General features: G+C 34.9%; 1 protein-coding gene across 5 annotated transcripts in view; it reads left to right on the top strand.

Moving 5' to 3' along the window:
* Window positions 1-20635, top strand: part of LOC105248906 (glutamate receptor 1) — a 225382-nt gene extending 204747 nt beyond the window's left edge. Inside the window, exons 5-21 of one of the 5 annotated variants that reach the window (XR_889016.3) lie at window positions 207-339; window positions 1242-1362; window positions 3707-3868; window positions 5331-5546; window positions 6652-6759; window positions 7052-7162; window positions 7255-7375; window positions 8033-8127; window positions 8884-9107; window positions 10284-10496; window positions 14174-14372; window positions 14490-14734; window positions 16521-16767; window positions 17051-17125; window positions 18138-18192; window positions 18658-18717; window positions 20400-20494. Coding sequence is in view for 4 of the 5 variants with exons in the window: in XM_020026782.2 (XP_019882341.1) it covers window positions 207-339; window positions 1242-1362; window positions 3707-3868; window positions 5331-5546; window positions 6652-6759; window positions 7052-7162; window positions 7255-7375; window positions 8033-8127; window positions 8884-9107; window positions 10284-10496; window positions 14174-14372; window positions 14490-14734; window positions 16521-16767; window positions 17051-17125; window positions 18658-18717; window positions 20400-20474 (2405 nt within the window). In the remaining variant the exon portion in view is untranslated. Of the gene's footprint in view, window positions 1-206; window positions 340-1241; window positions 1363-3706; window positions 3869-5330; window positions 5547-6651; window positions 6760-7051; window positions 7163-7254; window positions 7376-8032; window positions 8128-8883; window positions 9108-10283; window positions 10497-14173; window positions 14373-14489; window positions 14735-16520; window positions 16768-17050; window positions 17126-18137; window positions 18193-18657; window positions 18747-20399 lie in introns of those variants that run through there. The other 4 variants (XM_020026782.2, XM_011253976.3, XM_011253975.3 and 1 more) reach the window with 4 other exon arrangements.
* The last annotated feature ends 1503 nt before the right edge of the window (window positions 20636-22138 follow it).

Below are 22138 nucleotides of genomic sequence, written 5' to 3'. Positions count from 1 at the left end.
TATTTCACACCGCGCGAGAAACCGCAGACTGAACAGAGGCTGCCAATGAATTACGACACGGTCTATGTAACGCGCAATCGTGCGTATGTAATTTTCGGAAGACGCATACATCGGCGAGTGGTAACCGAGCCTATGTCGAACCCATGTAGCGTGGGACGCGCATATAAGCGTTTCCTATAATTTAATTAAACGCTCGTGGGTTTCAGGACTGCTCAGGCTGCAGCAGATTTATCAGGGCTTGAAACCAGGCAACGAGTCCTTTCAAGTCGAAACCGTCAAGAGAATACAGAATATGTCGGAGGCGATTGATTTTCTACGGAGTCTTGAAGAACTTAACCGGTAATTATTTTCTCGCTGAAACACATAAAAGGAATACGAAGCCTCTTGCTAAGAATATTCGGGAATTAGTACTTGATATACCTAGTTATAAATCTTACAATAAATCTTTTCATTTCTTTTATACGCAGCATAACTACAAATATACACTTTGATATAGTCTTTTATCGGATATCATAAAGATAAATGAAAATTTCCTCAATAAAATTAAATAATGTCATATGTGATATTTTGAATTATTATCTTACAAAAATTTGTTTTATATTTTAAAATTACATTGCACAAAAATGTGGAATAATAGTATAATAATTATAATATTATAATTAAGAATTTTTTTTGCAAAATACTTGATTACAATACATTTATTTTTGAAGAAATCGCAGAAGAAATTTCAAGTTTTCTCATGTCTTCTTTTAGAAAGGATAAAAGAGAATGCGATTGTAATACTAATCTTATCTCTATACTAATGTTTTCACACAATTGTTATTTTGCAAATAACGACAATGTGACGGATAAGGCTGATCATAGCACGAGTTGCTACGTGCTTGGCATTACAATTCACTAGCGGCTACAACATTTGTACGATGCAAGTAATCAACAACAGCGAGTAATTGTCATGACGGTAGTTTGAATTGACCAAACATAGTAATAGTAACCGAAAACAATGGCATTATTACAAATTGCCATACAATATCCAATTATTACAAACGAAATGAGCATGGAAACTTCGCGGTGCATCGATCAAATGCGACAAAGCCGCACGTTAACGTGACACGTGAATTGCGGCGAACTAGCGCGCGTGACTTATGTCGCTTTTCCGATGGAAAATGCAATGTCGCGCGTATGCGAACGTTTTTTTCTCCTCTTTCCGAACAATTCATTTTAAGCACGTTAAATTTTTTTAGATGGAGCAATAAATACGTCGTGCTCGACTGTCCGACGGATATGGCGAAGGATATTGTTGTGAGCCACGTGAGGGATATAGCTTTGGGAAAGAGGACGTATCATTATCTGCTGAGTGGCTTGGTAAGTTGCGAAATAAAATTTTTTTGTAGTTAATTTTTCCAAGTCCCATTATCCGAATAAAATTTGTCGCATCAAGAATGATCGCTTGCATAGGATAGTTTCTTTAATCCTATATACACATTAACGTTTCGAATATATAAAAACAATATTATTCACGGAGATTTTATATATCAAATAAAAAGTTTTTTTTTTATATTTTACGTATCACACAATTATAAAAAAAAAAGGAAAAGATTTAAATATTTCATAGAAAAATAAAATTGAAGTTTAAAATCTCTTATCTTAAAATAAATAAAAAAACTACTGTTCTTACACGTCATATATGCAGTATAAATACACAATATTATTTATTTAGAAATTGATAATTTCATAATTTTCGTAAATTTCTCGAGCTCAGAGAATATGCCGTATGCAAAATAGTGACTTTCGCTTTACTACGCGAAAGTGCTCTCACTTGTATACCGTCTGGTGTACGAGATTAATTCGCAGCATGCCGAAATTTTCGAAACAACCGAGAACCCGTCGCTCAAACTGACACGAAACGTTCCGTCGTGGGAGGGCAAGATCTTCGTCGGTGATGTCTCCTCCGTACTTTAGAATTTAGAGGACAGTTTGCTTGTGTTTAGCGGCTTCCAGCGAGTTGCTGCAGAAGAACAGGCGGCATTACACTCCGACGACGGCGAAGATAGTTGTACATACCTGCATGTACATCTCTAGTGTTCCGTTTCTACGAGGCACCGCCATTGTCATTTATCGCGTCGTTCTCGAAACGGTTGCTTAGCGCCAGCAAGGCGTAGACGTGTCGATTCGCACATTTTCCTGCTTTCCGGAATTCTCATCCTTTGCTTTTACTTCCTTCTCTCTTTCACGTCCATCGGACTTGACGATTCAACGACCAGAAGACGATTGCTGACGACGACTTAACTAGCTCTTTGGATAATATCGCTTTTCACATGTAAATCCCTATTGACACATTTATAAATCCACAAAATTCTAGTCTCTTGCTTAAATAAAACGGAAAAAGCTAAAGCTGTTAGCCAAAAATAAGCGAAAATTCTTCAGTTTTTTACATTTTATTGATTACAATTTATAAACAGTTGGAAAATAAATATTTTTTAAATTCCCTTGATTTATTCTTGGAGCTTATCGCATCATTTAAATTTAATTATTACATTCCTCGTGTTTATAAAATGGAGAATTTATTAATAAATCTTCTACTTGTTAAAGTTATATTATTTCGCGTTTATTCATCTCCGTATTTATTTTTTCAACATTTTAAGCTCGGATTTTTAAGACTAATAGTTGTTCAACAACTAGTGAAGCTGGATATTACAAAACTTTATCCGCTCCCTAACCGCGGATGCAAAAGTTCAAAAGTCAACGCGGCGGACGCGGTGATATCAGACCGACAAATTAAACTGGTAACACGCCGAACTCATTCGCGACGAAGTTAAACACGCATACAACATTAATACAACGGCCATGCATTATCTCTAGTCGCTTGATGGATGATGGTAGCTAACCGCGCAGTAGTAAAGTAGCGAATGGATCAGCCGTAGCTGCGAAAAATTTCAATAATAACGAATCTAATAATTCGGACATTATTGGCTTAATTTTATGAACGATATTATTGTTTGTTATGCGTATTTTCTAAAGTTTTGTTTTCAGTATCATACTAGTGTCATTTCTGGAAACCCTCAAACGAAATTTATTCTCCATAGTTTGCTCGTTAGTTTAACGATCGCGAAAATAAGTAATCTCGATTTTAATTGGACTTATTATTGTTTTGCAAGCATAATGCGCGTTTGCGATAGCGAAACGCAGACGTATCGATTTTCCCTCTCCTTGTTTTCCCATTTCGTTCGAAAAAACTAGCGCACGTTAACAGGAACGAGCTTTTCACTATTTCGAGGTTTCGCGCGTCGCGCATAATGCGCAGTAACAGCGGCAATATCAGCGTAAAACTAAAGCGGAGCTGCATTCGAGCTCGAGTAATTAAATAGGACGGCAGGTCCGAATTGGAATCGAGTCTCAGTCCCATTACGTTTTTCATAAGGAACAAAGGAAACGCGGTAATAACGCGCCGTAATAATATAACAGTGACTCGAGTGCCTATCCTCGAGTTGACTTTGAAGACACGACAAGACGAAAGATCAAGGACCTCGTTGTTGGGCGGATGCCTTCGCGAGGCTATATACCGTCTCCTTGCAGCATCGAAGGAAAGGAGTAAGATAACAACCTTTTATCACACAAGCGAGCAAGAATATAGCCCTGCGCATCTCACAGACTCCACTCGACGCATTTCCTTCATATATCAATATCCCGTGTGTTTCGCTGTAATCAGATAATGGACGACCGATGGGAGAGCGAGGTGATCGAGTTTGGCGCCATCAACATCACGGGCTTTCGCATCGTGGATGTCACTCGACCTCACGTCAAGGACTTCCTGGCCGGCTGGCATCGCCAGGATCCCGCCATATCTCAAGCCGGTCGTGAATCCATTTCCGTACGTATATATATATCTACGTATATATCCAGCATCTCTCCTACGAGACTTCATCGTCCTTTTTTCCTCACCCGACGTCTGTCCTCCGCCGACGTCGGAGGGCTTCTCGCCACTTCCACAGTTTGCGTCCGGGGAAAAAACTGCGAAATCCTCGCTTCTCGAGCGCAGCGATTTTCCCTCAGTGGGTCCGAATACTTTCTCAGGTTTCTTCGTCGTCGTCAGTCGACGACGACGAAAGTTCCTCATACGAGGAACTAGAATCAAACAAGAATCATTGCTGGTGTCGGTCCGTTCGCGTGCGCGTTCTTTCTTCCTCCCCCCCCCTCTCTCTCTCTCTCTTTCTCTGTCTATGTGTACAGTGGCTTGAGACCAAACTTGTTAAACTGCACCCGCATGTAGAAACTTGGACTTTTCAGCCCGTTTATAAAGTGCCGCTCGCTCGACCGTACCGCACGAACCGTGTTTCACGTTTCTCTTAATGACTCTTCTTCCGTCCGCGCGTTAACATTTTTTTCCCAGGTTCTTGTACAGATCCAGCAAAAACTAACCAGTGTTTAACGATGCGCGGCGACACAACTCTCTAGTACATATGATGTTGCACGAAACACTTTTTCGTCTCACGATAATCATTAGGTCGACCAAATTAATTGAAATAAAAAATATAAAACTGCAATGTACTTATATGTCATCATTAAAAAATTTTGTCGCAATTACTCGAGATGTAATGTGTTATTGCTGAAGCAAAAATGTCTTGATTTAATTTTTTTCAAGAAGGGAGATCTTATTTATTTGCTACATTTTATTAATTATCGAAATATATATGATATGAATATGAATTACCAATTATAATTATTGTACGTTTATTTGTCATTTTTACTTCCATGTCTAGTCTTGCAAATACTGAGAAATATATTCGATTGTTTTGCATGATTTTTGCTGTACCACAAAAAGGGGCGTCTATAATCCTTAAAATGGATACACTCTGCTAACGGGTTTCCTGGATAAGGTTGGGTAACGCAGTATCTATGGATCTAAAAGCTCTCTCGGAGACAGGCTGCATGCAATCTAATGCAACGATTATCGTGCTCAATCGTTATATTCAGCGAGCACCGAGCGCGGTTTTCCAACACTGGCGAAGTGCCCGAGGTACTCTAGTCTCTGCGAATTTACGTACATCTCACATGACGATAAATCCCCTTCTCGATCTCGCCAAATTCTTGATCTCATCGGGATTTTGTGCACGAGAGGAAAAATTTAAAACACTTTTTTTTCGAATTCTCATTTTTTGTTTTTGAAAATCAATACATTGCGATAAACAGCAAAAAAAAGAAGAGAGAGAGAGAGAAAGAAAGTTTGAAGAGAAAGTCCATTTTTTTCCTTTTTCTCTCCAATTTTGTGAAAATTAATATACTTGTACGTAAATTCCATTTAAAATAATTTATTTTACATGTGTCAAAATTAGGCACAAGCCGCTCTGATGTATGACGCCGTGTTCGTCTTGGTTGAAGCTTTCAACAAGTTTTTGAGAAAAAGAACTGATAAAAATAATACACGACGTATAGGAACTCCAAGCAGTAATCAGCCCATAAACGGAACAAAAACTTTAGATTGCTACAACAATCGTGGCTGGGTCACTCCGTGGGAACATGGCGACAAAATCTCGAAATTTTTAAGAAAGGTAACTCAATCTTATTAATAAGAACACAAAACTTTTTCATGATTATTGTAAATTAAATTTAAAAATATATGTATAAATAAATATATAATAATTATAATTATTAAAATGTATAATCTAATTTTTCTTATAATATTACTTCTAATTCAACAAAAACTATCCATTATAATCTATTAAATTAAATAAATATAATACGCGAATAATTAAATAAATAAATATAATGCGCGAATTAGCATTAATTTTTGCATGTAAAATTTTGAAGATTTCTACTACTTCGATTTTAATTTAATATAGTTGCGCATTATTATATAACACACTGTTGTATTGACAGAATTTATATTTTAATAATAATAGGCAAATATGTACACGATTATACGTCTATTTGCCTATTACATAATTTGTTTTCAAATTCCCAAAGCGCAATTCAAAGGACAGGGGTACTCAATGTGTTGCGAAATACCGTGGCGACCGAAATTGCTAGGGACCCTCCTCTACGTATCTCTGCTCTTGACAGTAATTGGCGGTTATTCCGACTCTAACGGAATTCCTGCGTTCGCGTCAAATAGTCCTCCGTCATTCTGCCCTTACGTACACATGTCGTTATTTTTGTACTCTTTTTTGCTTTTTAATCCGCTGCCGTTTGACGATTTATCATGTCAATATTAAATTCGATGACAACAAAAAATATTGTAAAAAATTACGGTCAACACAATATTTTCCAATAAATTCTAATAGACGTAATATCGTTTAGTTTTCATTCAAAAATAAAATTTTTCTACTAAATGATAACATACATTGAATTATATTTCACTTGTTACTATCGTAAATTAATTATTAACAATAATACAGAAAAGTTTATTTATTTTCATTTTATTTATATTTATTATATTTATTAATTTTCTCCAAATATATTTTTACAATATATTTTATTACAATTGTTGTCATTAAAAGCATATGAGAGATTTATATTATTTTTCATTTATAATATGTTACAGTTTTTCTTTTATTCTTTCATAAAAATATATGATAACAAGTAAACAGATATCATATCTGTTTCTACAGCTGTATATATAAATGAAATACATGATTCAAGTTTATTCATTTGCAGGTTGAGATCGAAGGACTAACGGGAGAGATACGATTCAATGACGATGGTCGACGACAAAATTATACGCTTCATGTCGTCGAAATGACTGTCAATAGTGCTATGGTGAAAGTGAGTCTTTACTACTGTTTCATAAAAAAATACATAAACGATTATTTGACGTTATACATACATATATATTTTTACAAAATAATATGTATTTATATAATTCCTAATTTGACATTTTTTAAATAACTTTTCTTTCAATTAAATTATTGTTTTCCAAATAAATGTCCGTGTAATATAGTTACTATCTTATACTTTTTTGTTATCTCTGAATGTATTCTCTTCTTATGCAAACTCGCAATATCTATTCCAACAGATTTACATTAAGAGAACTATATCGTATGATTTATCGTTGTAGGTCGCCGAGTGGACCGATGAAACTGGTTTTCAAGCCATAGCCGCAAAATATGTGCGACTTCGTCCTCATGAAGTTGAGAAGAATAAAACTTACATCGTTACTACAATAATGGTAAGTCTCTATAACTGATATGTTTTTAATTAATTTGTATAAGAGATTAACATGAACTGTTTAATATTAATATTATAACTTTAATTGTATAGGACGATCCTTATATAATGAGGAAAATATCGGACACTGGTGAAGTATTAGTTGGAAATGATAGTTATGAAGGATATTGTAAAGACTTGGCTGATCTCATCGCCAAAAGATTAGGCATATCATGTAAGTAACAGCAAAAGTTGCTTTTAAAAATTACATTAACATATAAGAATAATTAATGATGATTAAATATTTAATGGTGATTAAAAATTATTAAATTTAAATTTCTAATATAAAAATATAAAAATACTTGATAAATTTATGTATATATATAAATATACGTGTATTATGTATATTTATTATGTAAGTTTATAACTATATAAATTTAATACATGCATTATTTACACAATATTTAACATCAAAGTAGATCATTTAATTATTAGTGTCAAAACATTAAATAACCAGTTAATGAAAAATATAGCTTATCTTTTTAAAATTCATTTACTTTTAAAATTCATTTATTGGATTTAACATGGTAATAAAATAATGATAAAAAAAAGAAACTGAAGTATTATTTATTTTTTACTGTTTGTGCCTATTTTCAAATAATTTTTAATTATTAACGCTAACGATTCTCATCTAATTCGTATGAAAATTCACAACTCAAGCAAGAAAATTACTTTTATTATGGGCAAAATTTGCCGAAGTCAACCCCACCTTGACAAGTATCTAAGGGACGTAACGAAGCCTCTTCCGCGCGCGGAATCGATAATGGAAAAAGTTCCGCGAAAGAAATGGTGTTTCGCGCGCCTCGTAAAGTACTTTCTTACGAATTTTCAGACGAGCTGCGGATCGTGAAGGACGGAAAATACGGCGAGGAAAACCAGGACGTCCCGGGTGGCTGGGACGGCATGGTCGGGGAGCTTATCAGAAAGGTAAGTTCCGGTAATTTCGTTGTATCTGCTACATCCTCAGCGCTTTTTCCTCTCCCGAAACCGGTTCCCCCCGGAAGTTTACGCGGAAAGACGCCTCAAGTGATTGAATCCAGCTTCTCGAAAGAAGAGAATATTGATCGTCGCGCGGTTGCGATAGAAGATGGTCTACCAAGAAGCTGTTTTATCTCTCGATAGCGAGTTTGAACCTATTCCACTAGATGCCCTGAGCTTGCAAGCTCGTCAATCGTTAACCGATTTTAAGCTCCATCTCGCGAGAATTTAGAATAAACCCAAAGCAACCGAGCTTTTAGTTGCATCTCATGTAGATATGCGAGCTTCTGCCATTTTGAAGATATTTCAAATAGGAAATGAATAGGAAAAATAACAGAGAAATATATCACAAGGCATAAGATTTTTAAATTATGTAATAATTGTGTTTTTTTTCTTAATTATATTGTTTAAATAACTACACAATCATGAATATAATAATAATTGAAGAATAGAAATATTATGGAACTAAGATATCTATTAATCATTATTACAATTATCATAATAAATTGCTGCAGAAATATACATATTAATTAATTATTTACATATAAAATGCTTAGCTTTTTCAAAAAATTTCCAAATCTACTTAAAATTTAGTTTTAAATCGATATTTATTACAACCTATTTTTAAATTAAATTATTCAAGAAATGGTCTTTTATTATCTTTGCACGTTGAGATTTATATCAGTTATTCAATTTGATTTGCAGGAAGCCGACATAGCGATTGCTCCCATAACTATCACCTCCGACCGGGAACGCGTGATCGATTTTAGTAAACCGTTTATGTCTCTCGGCATCAGCATTATGATAAAAAAACCCATCAAACAAAAATCCGGAGTCTTCAGTTTTCTGAATCCGCTGAGCAAGGAAATCTGGGTGTGCGTCATTTTTTCCTACATCGCAGTTTCTATCGTCCTATTTATTGTGTCGAGGTAAGAAACTTTTTATCGAGAGACTTGTTATTTTCTTATAGGCAATACAGAAAATTGCATTCTTAAATTAAATATAATAATGCACGAATCAACAGATTGGCATGTATTAGCTTATCTTTTTTTTTACTTTTGCTGATGATCGTCGAAACATACTTTATTGTATCTCTTACATATTTTATTAGATCATTTTAACTCAATAATTACAGTTAAACTAATTTTGAAAAAATGACTGCGTTCAATTATTGTTAATAATAATTAACATTAATTACAGTCACAAATCGTCTATTAACTTTCATCCTATCTAGTACAGACCTTGTGTCTACTGTCACAGTTACGTGTCAAGGTGCGGCAATTACAAGTGTATTTATCGCGATGTGGTCAGCAAAATATGTTGACACGCCGCAATATATTCTTGTTGCGCTCTTTTATTCTACGTTATCCTATACTATGTATTTATGTCTCTTGTATCGCGATTGAAACGTTTCGACGAAAAGACGCTATTAAATATTAATGCATAAAGGTAAAAAAGAAAAAAAAATAATTATTTAAGTTGCTCGTTATTTTCATACTGATATAGAGGAATCCTCGAACGGAACATTTGCAAGAACTCTCGGTTGCTTTAACGAAGGCATAATGAGCAAATCGAGAAAGTTTTTAGGTAGCGTCTTAATTAATGAGACTCTTTGAACGCCAATGCTTAAGACTTAGTTTAATTGGCTGATGCGTACGATATGCGCGTGATATTACTGAAAAAAAATATGAGATCGTCGGAATTAGAATTAAAATAGACTCTCACTTTTAAAACACATTTAAAATTATTATTTAGACTTTTAGATAACGAATTAATTTCGAAACATATTTATTATCGTCATAATTATTGAAGACTCTTATGACAGTCTATTTCATATTATTGTAAAACAATTTAGTTTTTTTTATGTGACCAATTAGAACGCAGTTATTATCAAGTTTATATAGAATCAACATTATATTTCATTTAATGTCGATAATCATTTTTCAGTCATTCTTAAAGGGGATATAGATATGTATTATACATAAAATATAATCGACTTATGTATCTAAAATATGTAATTATAAAAATGTCTAAGAGATTTCAAACATCTTTAACATTAATCAAATATTTTTTTCTATTTTCTTTCTCTGTTTTTAACAATATAGGTTTTCGCCATACGAGTGGAGAGTCCTCACCATCAGCGGTAGCACGGATTCAGCTATTAGCGGACGAAACGATCCCAGTTTGCAGCATCCGCATACACCGCAAGGTTCACCCCACATGCCAACTTCCAGCATGGCCAACGACTTTAGTATCGTAAATAGCCTCTGGTTTGCTCTGGCGGCGTTTATGCAACAGGGCTGCGATATCTCGCCCAGGTAAACATGCTTTGCGTTATTAATTTCCGACAGTAATTAACGTTTGGTCGTGGACGAAAAGGCACTCCTGTTGCGAGCACAATGTTTAATTTTTTCTAATCGCCGGATTTAATGTCAGTTCATGTTTTGTATGGACTTCGAATTTTAATGAATAACGACCGCATATTAAAGAGTCTTTTGTCTTCTCATCTGATTGCTAGCTGCATATAAATTACGATGATAATTGCTATATATTGCGTATCCCGGAAGCAAATCAAATTTCGTTAAAATTCATACACATAAATACATGCCTTTCGACATTTTACTTGTTCGATTGCTCTCGATACCACAATTACCAATGTTTTTTAAATAACGTCAAAATTTGGTCTCTCTTTCATCTAATATTAATTCCACAGAACTTGTTTTCTGTCCCTTTCATCAACTTTAACAGAAATTTAATTTAAAGTTCAATTATCGGAATATTGGAAACGGAAACAAATACAAGCAGCCTCATATTTGCGAAAAAATTTCACAATCGTCAGAGCTCAACATTTAAAAAATGCATTTAGCGTGCGAGTATTCGTGTAAACAGAGCATGTGCAACTGTGCAATTTCGCAATTAGCCGGGAGATTCGGTTTAGATATTTATCTGGAGAGTGGATAAGTGAACTTGTGAAAAAATAAAGGAAAAAAAGAAGAAAAAGAAAAAGAAAAAGAGAGAGAAAGAGAGAAGGAGAGAGAGGGAGAAAGTGACCGGCGCGCGCAAGTGACTCCCACGTCCTTCTCGGCTAATTATAACCACCCACTCTTGCCTCCCTCCGTTTCCGTTTCCGCAGTATAAGCGCAGGTAAGTACATAAAGGCACAGGGAGAATAGCTCCCTTTACCCGGGATAGGTCGAGCGTACAGCCCGGTAATAGGATGAATCGGGCAAGATTCTATAAGAGCTCTCTGGTTGACGTTTAAAATCTCTCGTGTAAATTGTTAAAGCGCCTCTCAACGTGGGTGGACATTTGACTTAAACAGGCTTTTACAGCGTTTCACGTTAAATACAGCCAAATTAACGATCTTAGATTATCTATGTTTCGCAGATCGATTATGTCACCTCGTGCGTTACATGCAAATATGAAAAAGAAGTCGATCGCGTACATTTGTCAAAGTATTTATCAAATGAAGACTTTTCTAGGACATTCCCTGCATGTGTGTACGTATCTTAAGTTAAAAATCGTTCACTGTTGTTGACTTATTATACACTTGTTCCTCTGTAAAGGGGCACATGCGATTATTACAAATATATAAATCATATATGATTTGAGGTCTTGTGTGTTCGCAACAGCTTTCGCATACCTTTATATTATTCTCACGATAAATACGCGTTATCATCATCAGTACCGTCATTATACTCTCATTAGCAAACATTTCAATCGCTCTTATCTCGCGCACCGCTTCAATCATGCTATATAAATGTGCTTAAGCTACGAATTACTATATATTTGCCGATGTAGTACAATCGAATATACTCGCTGCTAATGATAGAAAGCATTCGGGCAAACCTAGGTTGATCAGAGATTGGAGCGTTGCACAATAATTATGATTTGAATTATAATAACTGATTTTTATTTGTGTATGCGTGCAATTTACGGGAAAGAAATCAGAACATTCGCAATAAAATTGCCTTATCGTGACACGTGATTGAGACCGATTTCATAATAGCTGAACGATTATGGCCGCGCGAGACCAGACTCATTTGAATAAAGCGTACCGCACGTGCAAAAATTCCAGACGCGACATGTGTATCGATCACGTATTTATTTGCACATCTTTCAATGCTCTGTCAGTTTTATTTCACATGTTTTCATGCAATAATTTTTCTCCATATGTGTTGCATTTGATTTGATTTGATGGTTATACCGATCTACACACGTGTTCAGTGACATATTTAATCGATGCCATAAAATCAGTTTAGTAAGATCGATAAACCGATACGATCATCATTCAAATGAATGAATTGAGAAACTTTCACAAAGCATCTTTTTATAAATTAAAAGAAATAAAAATACAATATATTAAAGAGTTGACAATAAATAAATCAAGTAAGAAATAGTAAGATGAGGCAAGAAATTCTTCTCTCTTTTAATTAAAGAGTTATAAATTATGGAAATGGTCTTTGTGGAAGTTGGGTATATTAAAGAACCAAAGAGAAGGATTTCCTTCGGCTGTTTTATAGCTTGAGAAATTTTACATTTTTTAAATTAACTGTCCTTCAAAGTGTCTGTTGAGACTTATATGTTCCGTTGATATAACGATCTTCTTGAATTTCAGTCTTACGATAATTCTCGATGCACAAAAGTTATTGTTTCCAGAGATATATAGTTAGCATCGCATCGAAACGTCCCCGACCATATATTTCTTGGAATATATAACGCCGCAGGTTAGATAATGATTTCGAGTAAGCACTTCAGGCTACGGACAAGTGCCACATCTACAAACAAAGCATAATTTGCTCGCATATTCAAAACATTCTAGTTGGATAGGAAAGTCCAGCATGAATAGAACATTCACGTGACAGTGCTATATTGTGCTTTAAAGCATGTTGCGCATACATGATAGAATTCAAATCACATTTTGTTTCTTCAAGCGTCCAATACATACACCCAATTGATATGCATAATACATTTGTTAGTTTTAAGAGAGAATAGAAAATTTTTGCTATTTTCATTAAAATTTAAATATTTTTCTTTGAATAACGTTCCATTATTTTTCTTTCTACTCTTACATTTTTAAAATAGTTTATGCAGTATGTCAAGAATATAATAACTTGCCAATTACTTTATCAGACATACTTAAAGGCAAAACAAATAATATTAAATTATCATTTGTTTGCAAATAAAATAACAGTATATTAATTTCTACCTTTTTATTATTTATTTTATTTATTATATTAATATTTTATTTATTATATAAACAATTTCTTTTTCTTTTATATTATTTATTATTATTTTTGTAGCTTGATAATATTAGAGCTACGACATCCAAAATAATACGGAAGTCACACACAAATTGGGAAACACTGTCTCACCAAAACTGCATATATTCCTATGGAGTTGCAACAAAAGTGAACGCGCGCGTTTTGTCGTTTACGCGAAGCAGACCGCGTGCTCACTTCGAAACTGGGTCTCAATTAATTTACATTTGGCTGTATCCAGTGCACCACCCCATCCTACTAGTTCTCTTGATTAATGGTTTAAATATTCGCATGGCGGCGATATGAATTGTAAATTTCGTGGAACCCGCGCAAGTGGCCACCATGTCCTCCCCCTGCCCTCCTTCTCCATGTTTCTCGTTCTCTTCTCGCCTGATTCTCGATGCTCATCTTTCGCAGATCCGACTTAAATCGATATGAGTAAGCATAATTAAGAATCTCCATCGAATTTTTTGTCTACGATTATCTTGTCAACGACTCTGATTGCAACGATCAAAATGTAATTATGTAATTTCAAATTAGCATTATGATATACATGCGTTGTGTTTAAATTCGATGAAAGAAGGGATTTTCTGCGGAGATTTTACGAAATATTTAAGTCTTTATATTCTGTGTGTGCTGTGCATTTATTATACTTGTTGTTATTTTAAAATAATAACATTTATTATACTTGTTGTTGTTTTAAAATAATAACTTTCGAATTTTTTGATCAACAGATCCATATCTGGCCGCATAGCTGGCAGCGTCTGGTGGTTTTTCACTCTGATTTTAATATGCTCCTATACCGCAAATCTCGCTGCATTTTTAACCATCGAGAGAATGGTCACGCCAATTAACTCACCCGAGGATTTAGCGGCGCAGACAGATGTCCAGTATGGCACTCTCGCTCATGGCGCTACGATGGATTTTTTTCGAGTGAGTGTTCACGAGCAACACCTAATCTCTCTTGTAATTCTTGTAATATCACGAGCGTTTATTAAATTTTAACGCATATTTAGCAATCGCACTGACATTTATTTCATTTATCTGTAGAAATCTCAGATCAGTCTCTATAGCAAGATGTGGGAGTTCATGAACTCGCGGAAGCATGTATTCGTAAAATCCTACGAGGAGGGAATACGAAGAGTGAGAACGAGTAAGGGCAAATACGCATTTTTAATCGAGAGCCCGATGAATGACTACACCAACGAGAGAGAGCCCTGCGACACGATGAAAGTCGGAAGAAATCTCGATGCCAAGGGATTCGGTGTCGCGACACCGTTAGGATCCCCTCTCAGGTAAGGTGGTCACGTATAAGTGAAACATCATACAATACCAACAAACGCGATAAAACTTCTTTTTATTCTTTTGAATTTTATTAAGATAAAGAAATAAAAAAATTTTAATCAATCAGAGTTTCATTCAATAGAGCGATTGTTATAAATATAATACCTTCTTCTTCCTGTTTATTAAATTTTTTTTGTAAATAATCAAAAAAATATTCTATCACGATAAACTCGTTTCATGAATTAATAATTTAATAAATCTGTCGAAATAATTTTACATCTACATTTATTACAATTATTTGTCACATCTCGTCAGGGAAGATACTTGATATATTTTCGTCAAACAAACAGGAAAGAGTAGGTAATTAACGTGGTTTTGTAGTCATCATGGTGAAACACAGAGCTCCTCTAGTACATTATCTCTCTCTTTTTTTTTACTCTTTCATGCGAACACTTTGCCTTTGTCTCTTCCAAAACTTTTTACTCCTCGTTCCGCCGTGTTCGGAATGTTATCGCACATCATTACGCGCAATTAGCATAGAAAAACTCGCACCCTCTTTTCCATGCCATTAACCGTTAGGGAACGCGTTTACCATCGACTAACACCATTTTGTATCATGTTTCGACAGCATGTTAGCACAACCCGACCCTTCCTGCTTTCAAACCAGATCCGTTCGCTCTTTCATTTTACATTTACCGATTTTATATTTTCCTAAACAAAACTAGTAATAATTATTTAAGTTAATTTTTTTACTGAAACAATAGTGTCGATTTTAATTTATTTTACGTTTTATTAATTAACAATTATCGACTTCTTAAATAAGGGAAAAAGAGAGCCTATGATCTCAAAATTTAAAATCCTTTAACTTTTTATTTTTTGGATACGTTAATAAATAAATAAATAAATGAATAAATATATATTTATTTATTAATGTAATTTAGAAGTATATCATAATTTAATAAATATTATAATTTTAATATTAATAAAAATTGTTTTTTTTTTGTAATTTAATAAGAAAGGAAAAATATAAAGTCACACAATGGAATTTAGTATGTTGATTTTTACAAATGCAAGCTTAAAGTTCACATTGTGACGACTTATCATATTTTCATAATTTATCTTCCATAGTTAATCTAGAAAAATACATAAATAAGTATCTATGACTTTATGCGTTAATTTTCATAATGCGACTAGAATAAACGTGCCGCTACAACGGTTATACGCAAATTTGCATGTTATTGATTTTTTAACCGCACGACCCTTGACGTTTCATGTAACATTTCGATCTCGCCTTTGCGACTCACGCGCTGTCTTCGGATCGTCGAGGCAACAGCGAACAGGTAATTGAAGGCAGTATGCAAACAGCAGCTTTATTATGTCTGCCTATACACCCATCGACAGATAACGCACTGTGGCTTCATTTTAATTTTATTTCCCAAGTCTATCCTTGTTCTACTTCTTCTTGTAGATTGGAGCAGAAACTTTATAGAATCGATATTCCTCGAATTCCTCGATATTCCTCGAAAAGCTAATAATTGAAGATTTCCCCAACTTTTTCGAACGAATCTTGTTAGACGCATTGCTATTATATTTCAATATTCTTCGATTATTTGTAATTAGATCGTATTTTGATCATCTCGTACTCTAATATATCATTAACATCAAAGATACCTGCTAGAAAATTGTTGTAAAAATAACACGTTTTTATAGATTACGATATTTTCTCCGCAACTCGTATAACATTTGATGGCATTTTCACGTGACGATGATATGATTCCATAAATTTGACGGTGACAGGGATCCCATAAACTTGGCGGTGCTGTCACTGAAGGAAAATGGAGAACTGGCAAAGCTGGTCGAACGATGGTGGTATGAAAGGACGGAATGCAGGCACAGTGATAAACCAGATACAGCCAGAAACGAATTATCACTGAGCAACGTAGCAGGAATATTTTATATCCTCATCGGTGGTCTCCTTCTGGCGCTCGCCGTAGCTCTCTTGGAATTCTGCTACAAGTCGCATACAGAAGCGACAAGAGCGAAGGTAATGAAATGCCGTGAAACGGATAGAGGATACAATTTTATACACTTCTATTTTGCATACTTTATCATGAGCAAGATAAATTCAAACTTAAGTTATTTATTTAAAAAATATATATTATTATTAAAAATATATATTTTTTTCTGTAACACGAGAGAAAGAATTTTTTTTCAAGAAAATATATATGATCGATATAATCGTCAATCGCATTGAATAATTGTGAAATCGTAAAATTCTTATAAAGAGAAAGATTGTGATCATTTATGAAATGCCATTTTCTTTTTAGATACCACTATCAGACGCGATGAAGGCGAAAGCACGACTAACCATCGGTGGTGGTCGCGATTTCGACAATGGACGGGTAAGTGATAACGATTAAATCTCTTATTATGTTCGCATATGCATATTCGCAGACGGTATCAGTAGAGATTGTTTGGCAAGAGACGCTTCGACTAAACGTTCCGCCGATCCAAGGAAAATAAAATAACGTTACGTTAAAGATAGCATTGAAAAATATTTATAACGATATTTGCTTCGTGCTGCGTTAAATGTTTACTCAATGTTATATGGACGTATTAAACTGCTCGGGAAATTAAATATAGCAAGAAATATGTTTGCTGCGATTAATAATAATAAACTTGTACGTATAATCAATTCAATGTATCATGCGAAGATATAATTAGCATGAAACAAATTATCGTCACGATTAACTACATAAATATATTATTATTGCGATAACAGACACGAATACTTCTTCATCAAATATATATACATATTAATTATTCAATCCTTCGTTTAATTACGCATTAATTCTGAGGAAAAGTGATAAGCTGCATAGATCTCTCCCTCTTTCTCGATCGGCAGTGCGTCCAGTCGCGCAATTACTTCGGTCTCGAACCAAAGATATCGATGTATATCATAAAACATACATTCGCAACAAGAGCATCGTACATTATACATACGCATATATACATATGAAACCTATACATTATATTTATACATAGATGAACGACATAGAGTACGCTTGGCATGCAGTTAGCAGCGTAAACGTTTGACACACTGTCGTTTAGTTACGCCGGACTCAAGCTGGCTACATTTAATGTCCTAGAGTTTCAGCCTCAGTGTCAAAGAGACCGATCGACCAGAGGACTGAGTGACCGATCAATATATATATATATATATATATATATATATATATATAAAATATATATCTACATATGTATGCGTACGTGCGTGCGATGTGCGGCTGGCTGGATGTATTGCGCTCTTTTCTGTTTCTTTCTCCTATTCGATGGACGTAAGGGAGGAGGGGGCGTAAAAATTTGCTCGTTTGCGTTTGCGTTTCGTTCTACTTTGGGTTTTTGTCTCTCTAGTGGTACGGACTGCAGAGTTAGACGGAGGATGCATGCGCCTTTCCCGGGACCATATGTGAGTACTCTCGCCCTTAATTTTAACCCCTTTTGTATTTACTCTTGCTTTTTCTCCTGATTCGATTGCATATTGTTTCCGTCATTTTCTCTCTTTCGCTTTCTACGTCGGAAGCTTCTGCATGATTTAGTCGCAGCTTGGCTTTAAATCATACTATCACAAAAATCCTGAGACGTTATCCGTCCTTTGTGGAGGGATAAGCCAATGTTATACACATACACATATTTGTCTTTGGAAATCATCTTAAATTAGCTTAGTCTTGAAAGATAATATATATAATTTTATCGATACATATTGAATTTACATTTTATGCAATAAAAATAACTTATTAATACTGCTAGCTTTCATACAAGTTTGCTTAAATATATATTTAAAAAAAAAATAAACAGAGATAAGTAGGGACTTAAAAAGTCTTGAGATCTTCACAGAATTTCCTATCTTTTGTAACACTGATTCCTTTCACAGCGCGGGAAGAAACGAGTACTGGCTGCGGAGGTACCAACTTTGACTACGTTCGCGCCGAAGGTATGACTGAAGAGAACCAGGTGCATCAAGAGCTCCGCAGGAAATTTTTTGAAGATCTCAGATTTTTTTTTACCTCCCTACATTGCTACGTCAATGTGTGGATTTGTCTGCACGGTGTATCCTTTGCGCTCCTCTTTCAAAGTTGGATAGTACCTAGTTAAATATGTACATATACCTACGCAAAAAGCTGCTTCTCTCTCGAATTTCTCGTCACTTTGCAGCTGCTTAATATATTAAAGTGTTTTCCAATTTTAACAATCTTCCGCAAATATAATCTTTAATATTAGATATATATATGTCTTTATAAATAGTAAATTTATTACACCGAATGTTGCAAATTTTGATACATCCATTTATGATAACGCGTTAAAAATCAGTCGTCTCGAGGAAGATTGATAAAGTTGAATATAAAATTTAATATTTCAATAATAGCATCTCAGTATAAATAATACTGTAGTATTACAATATTTTAGATATGACTGTAAAGTCTCCATTTATACGTCAGTCAACTATCTTGCGCGTACTATCGACTTCGCATTTTTTATCCCACATTTTTCTCTACACTTACTTGCTTCGTACTTCCTTTATCAAGGTTCCGATTTCTCTCTTAGGATAACTCGCGCTCATTTGACATGACATGACATGAGTAAATTTCTTGAATATCAAACAAACCACAAGATACGTAACATTTTATAATTCATGATGCAAAGCTTATACATGAGCGACAAATTTACAAATAGCGTGAATTCGGAGTAGCTTTGTTGACTCGTTCTCTTTATGTCTTATGTGCACGTGTATTTGATCGATCGTCCATCCACAAGATAAACAAAAACTCATTTAGACACTTTTGTAGATATTTCTGTCGTAGAAAAAACTGTGACATTCATAATGTTCTCGTTATTTTAACTTGTCATACGCTTCTTTATCTACTATTTATTTCAGAGAAATTAAAATAAAAAATTGTGTGAATAAATCCCGAGTGCTTGCATCAATAGCTGCTACATAACTGCTGTCGCAAACAATAATAAAATACATCTGTATTATTAAATTGGAGAAAATTAAATTATAGCTATTTATAATTAAATTATAGCTAGTGATATTAAGTCATACGTTGCAAAATCTGGATTGAAAGAAAAGATATGGAATAATAGGTTTCACTCACGATAGAAAAATTACTTATATAATCTTGCAGTTTTTCACGTAATTTCTGTATTCATGAAAATCATCATCGAAAATTTCATCACGTAACATTCTTCGTCCGCCTTTTCAATATGTATATCTGAGCTAGTATACCATCGCATATAGTTCAGTTTCCAGATTATTCAAATACGATCGGTTATCAAAACTATCAATATTTGCACTAATTAAATTTCTTAATTTATAACAACATATTAGTTTATTAATTGTTATATATCGTAATAAACTTAATTGTTGGGAAAAAGTAATCAGTGCGTGCAAATTTCATTTCTGGAAAAAATTTCTATACAATAAATCGAATACATAAAACTAAAAAAGTCAGACAATGTTTAGGAAAAGATATTAAAAGGAAAAAAATTATACTTTGTTATCTTAATTCATAAATATGATCCAAATGCTACCGGTCTCTGATAATCGAGAAACTGCGATAGGTATTAGCTCAAACGATCCTAACACTACCTAATCATCGACATTGAAATTTCCAGTACTACGCTCCAGCAAACGCGATTGGGAATACCGAGGGCGACCAGGTACACAGCAATACACATACCCAAGTGTAAATTGTTACCTGGAGAGCCCGAGCGACGGATCGCCTGCTAATTCGCTGCCCACACCCCCGCCGCCACCGCTGGTGGCACCCCCGCCGCCACCCCCGCCGCCCAGGAGACCACGAAGGAGCGTGACCTTCGCGGACTCGCCACCGAAGAGCCCGAAAAGGAAGAGCCCGAAATACATCTTTCAGCGAAAGCTCAGCATCGCGGCGCTCGATGTAGCGGTACCATGGACGCCGGCGTCGCCGCGACACTGGTCCGGCCTCAACGACAAACCGGAGTACATCACGTAGATGCCGAAACGACCGAAGGCAGGGATCGGAGTCTTCCCGACGTCTTCACGATGATCTAAGCTGTTAAAGTATAGCTGTGCCGAAATATTCGAACGCACTCGAGCCGACGAGGTAGCTTTGCTCTTGCAATTTCGTCCAGAAATTTTCGAATGACCTGAACTCGAGTAAAGGCAATTGGAACGTGGACTGAACACTGATATTTTTATAGAGCAATAATTGTAAGATTTTGTACGATTCTAGAAAATCAAGAAAAGAATTGTCTCTTTGTAACATTTTGACGCAACATCAAATGGTTTTATAGCCATTTCCACGAATGACGCGTTGTATTTACGTAACGACTTGGGGGAAAATGAAGAGACTAGTTCCTCTGATAAATAATTGGAATGCGATTATTTTAACATACAGAATTATGCAAATGACAATTGGATTCTCGACACGTTCGAATTGCGAAGAACTATCGGGTTACTTGAGATTTCGGATTATTCGATGAATGACAGCAAGATTAATATGTCAAACACATCGTATCGAAACCTGTAAACATTACTATCGGCGACTATTGTCTATTTCACGCGCTTCGAAGAATATAATCTAATTCGAAGAATCATTTCATCCATAGAAAATAGAACAATTGTTGGGTGATTGCGAAAATGCCACTTTTTACAAATTGCAACATTCCAAATTCAAATTTTGTACAATAAATTTTACCATTTGATAAAAATTAGTATTATTATGACACTTTATTACAAACTAATATCTTGGGATTTTTAATATTTACCAAAAAGAATAGAATCAAATGAATCAGTATAGAAAATATATCGGAGCATGAGCTCTTCAGATTTGAAGAATGGGCAGCTACATCCTTATAGATCGGCGAAGTCGTCGCTCGAGGACATATAACTAAAGTATTTCCCAAGCTTCGATTAAAGCTGATCTGCAGCGGCGACACGAATGGAAACGAAGATTCCTGTCGACCGAATCCTTTGTATATTGTAAATATCCACGAGAGCGAATCAAATAAAAATAAAAAAAGAAATGATGAAAACCGATTCTCACCGTCGGCGACGATGAAGTCGCCACGATATTGCGATAGTATGATGGTCCTGGGATGGGTGCATGTGCAACCAGCAACTCAAACTACACACTTACTGCCATAACAAGCGAGAAAGACAAAACGGCGTTCTTGCGGGTGGAAAATAAATAACAAGATCGCGGTGGATGATAGTTCGCCGTCGCGATTTTATTATTAGAACGTCACGTGCCAAAAGAGACTGTCGATCGTGACGACGACGCAACTATTATTCTTATTATTATTACTAGTGTTATTATAATTATTATTATAAATTACGATTACTGTGTAATAAGGGGGTAACTATTTTGTGC

Source organism: Camponotus floridanus, unplaced genomic scaffold (genome assembly GCF_003227725.1).
Source record: "Camponotus floridanus strain SB8 unplaced genomic scaffold, Cflo_v7.5 scaffold60, whole genome shotgun sequence".
NCBI classification, from domain to species: domain Eukaryota; kingdom Metazoa; phylum Arthropoda; class Insecta; order Hymenoptera; family Formicidae; genus Camponotus; species Camponotus floridanus.
Note: the sequence above shows the minus strand (reverse complement) of the source record. Positions and strands in the feature narration are given on the sequence as shown.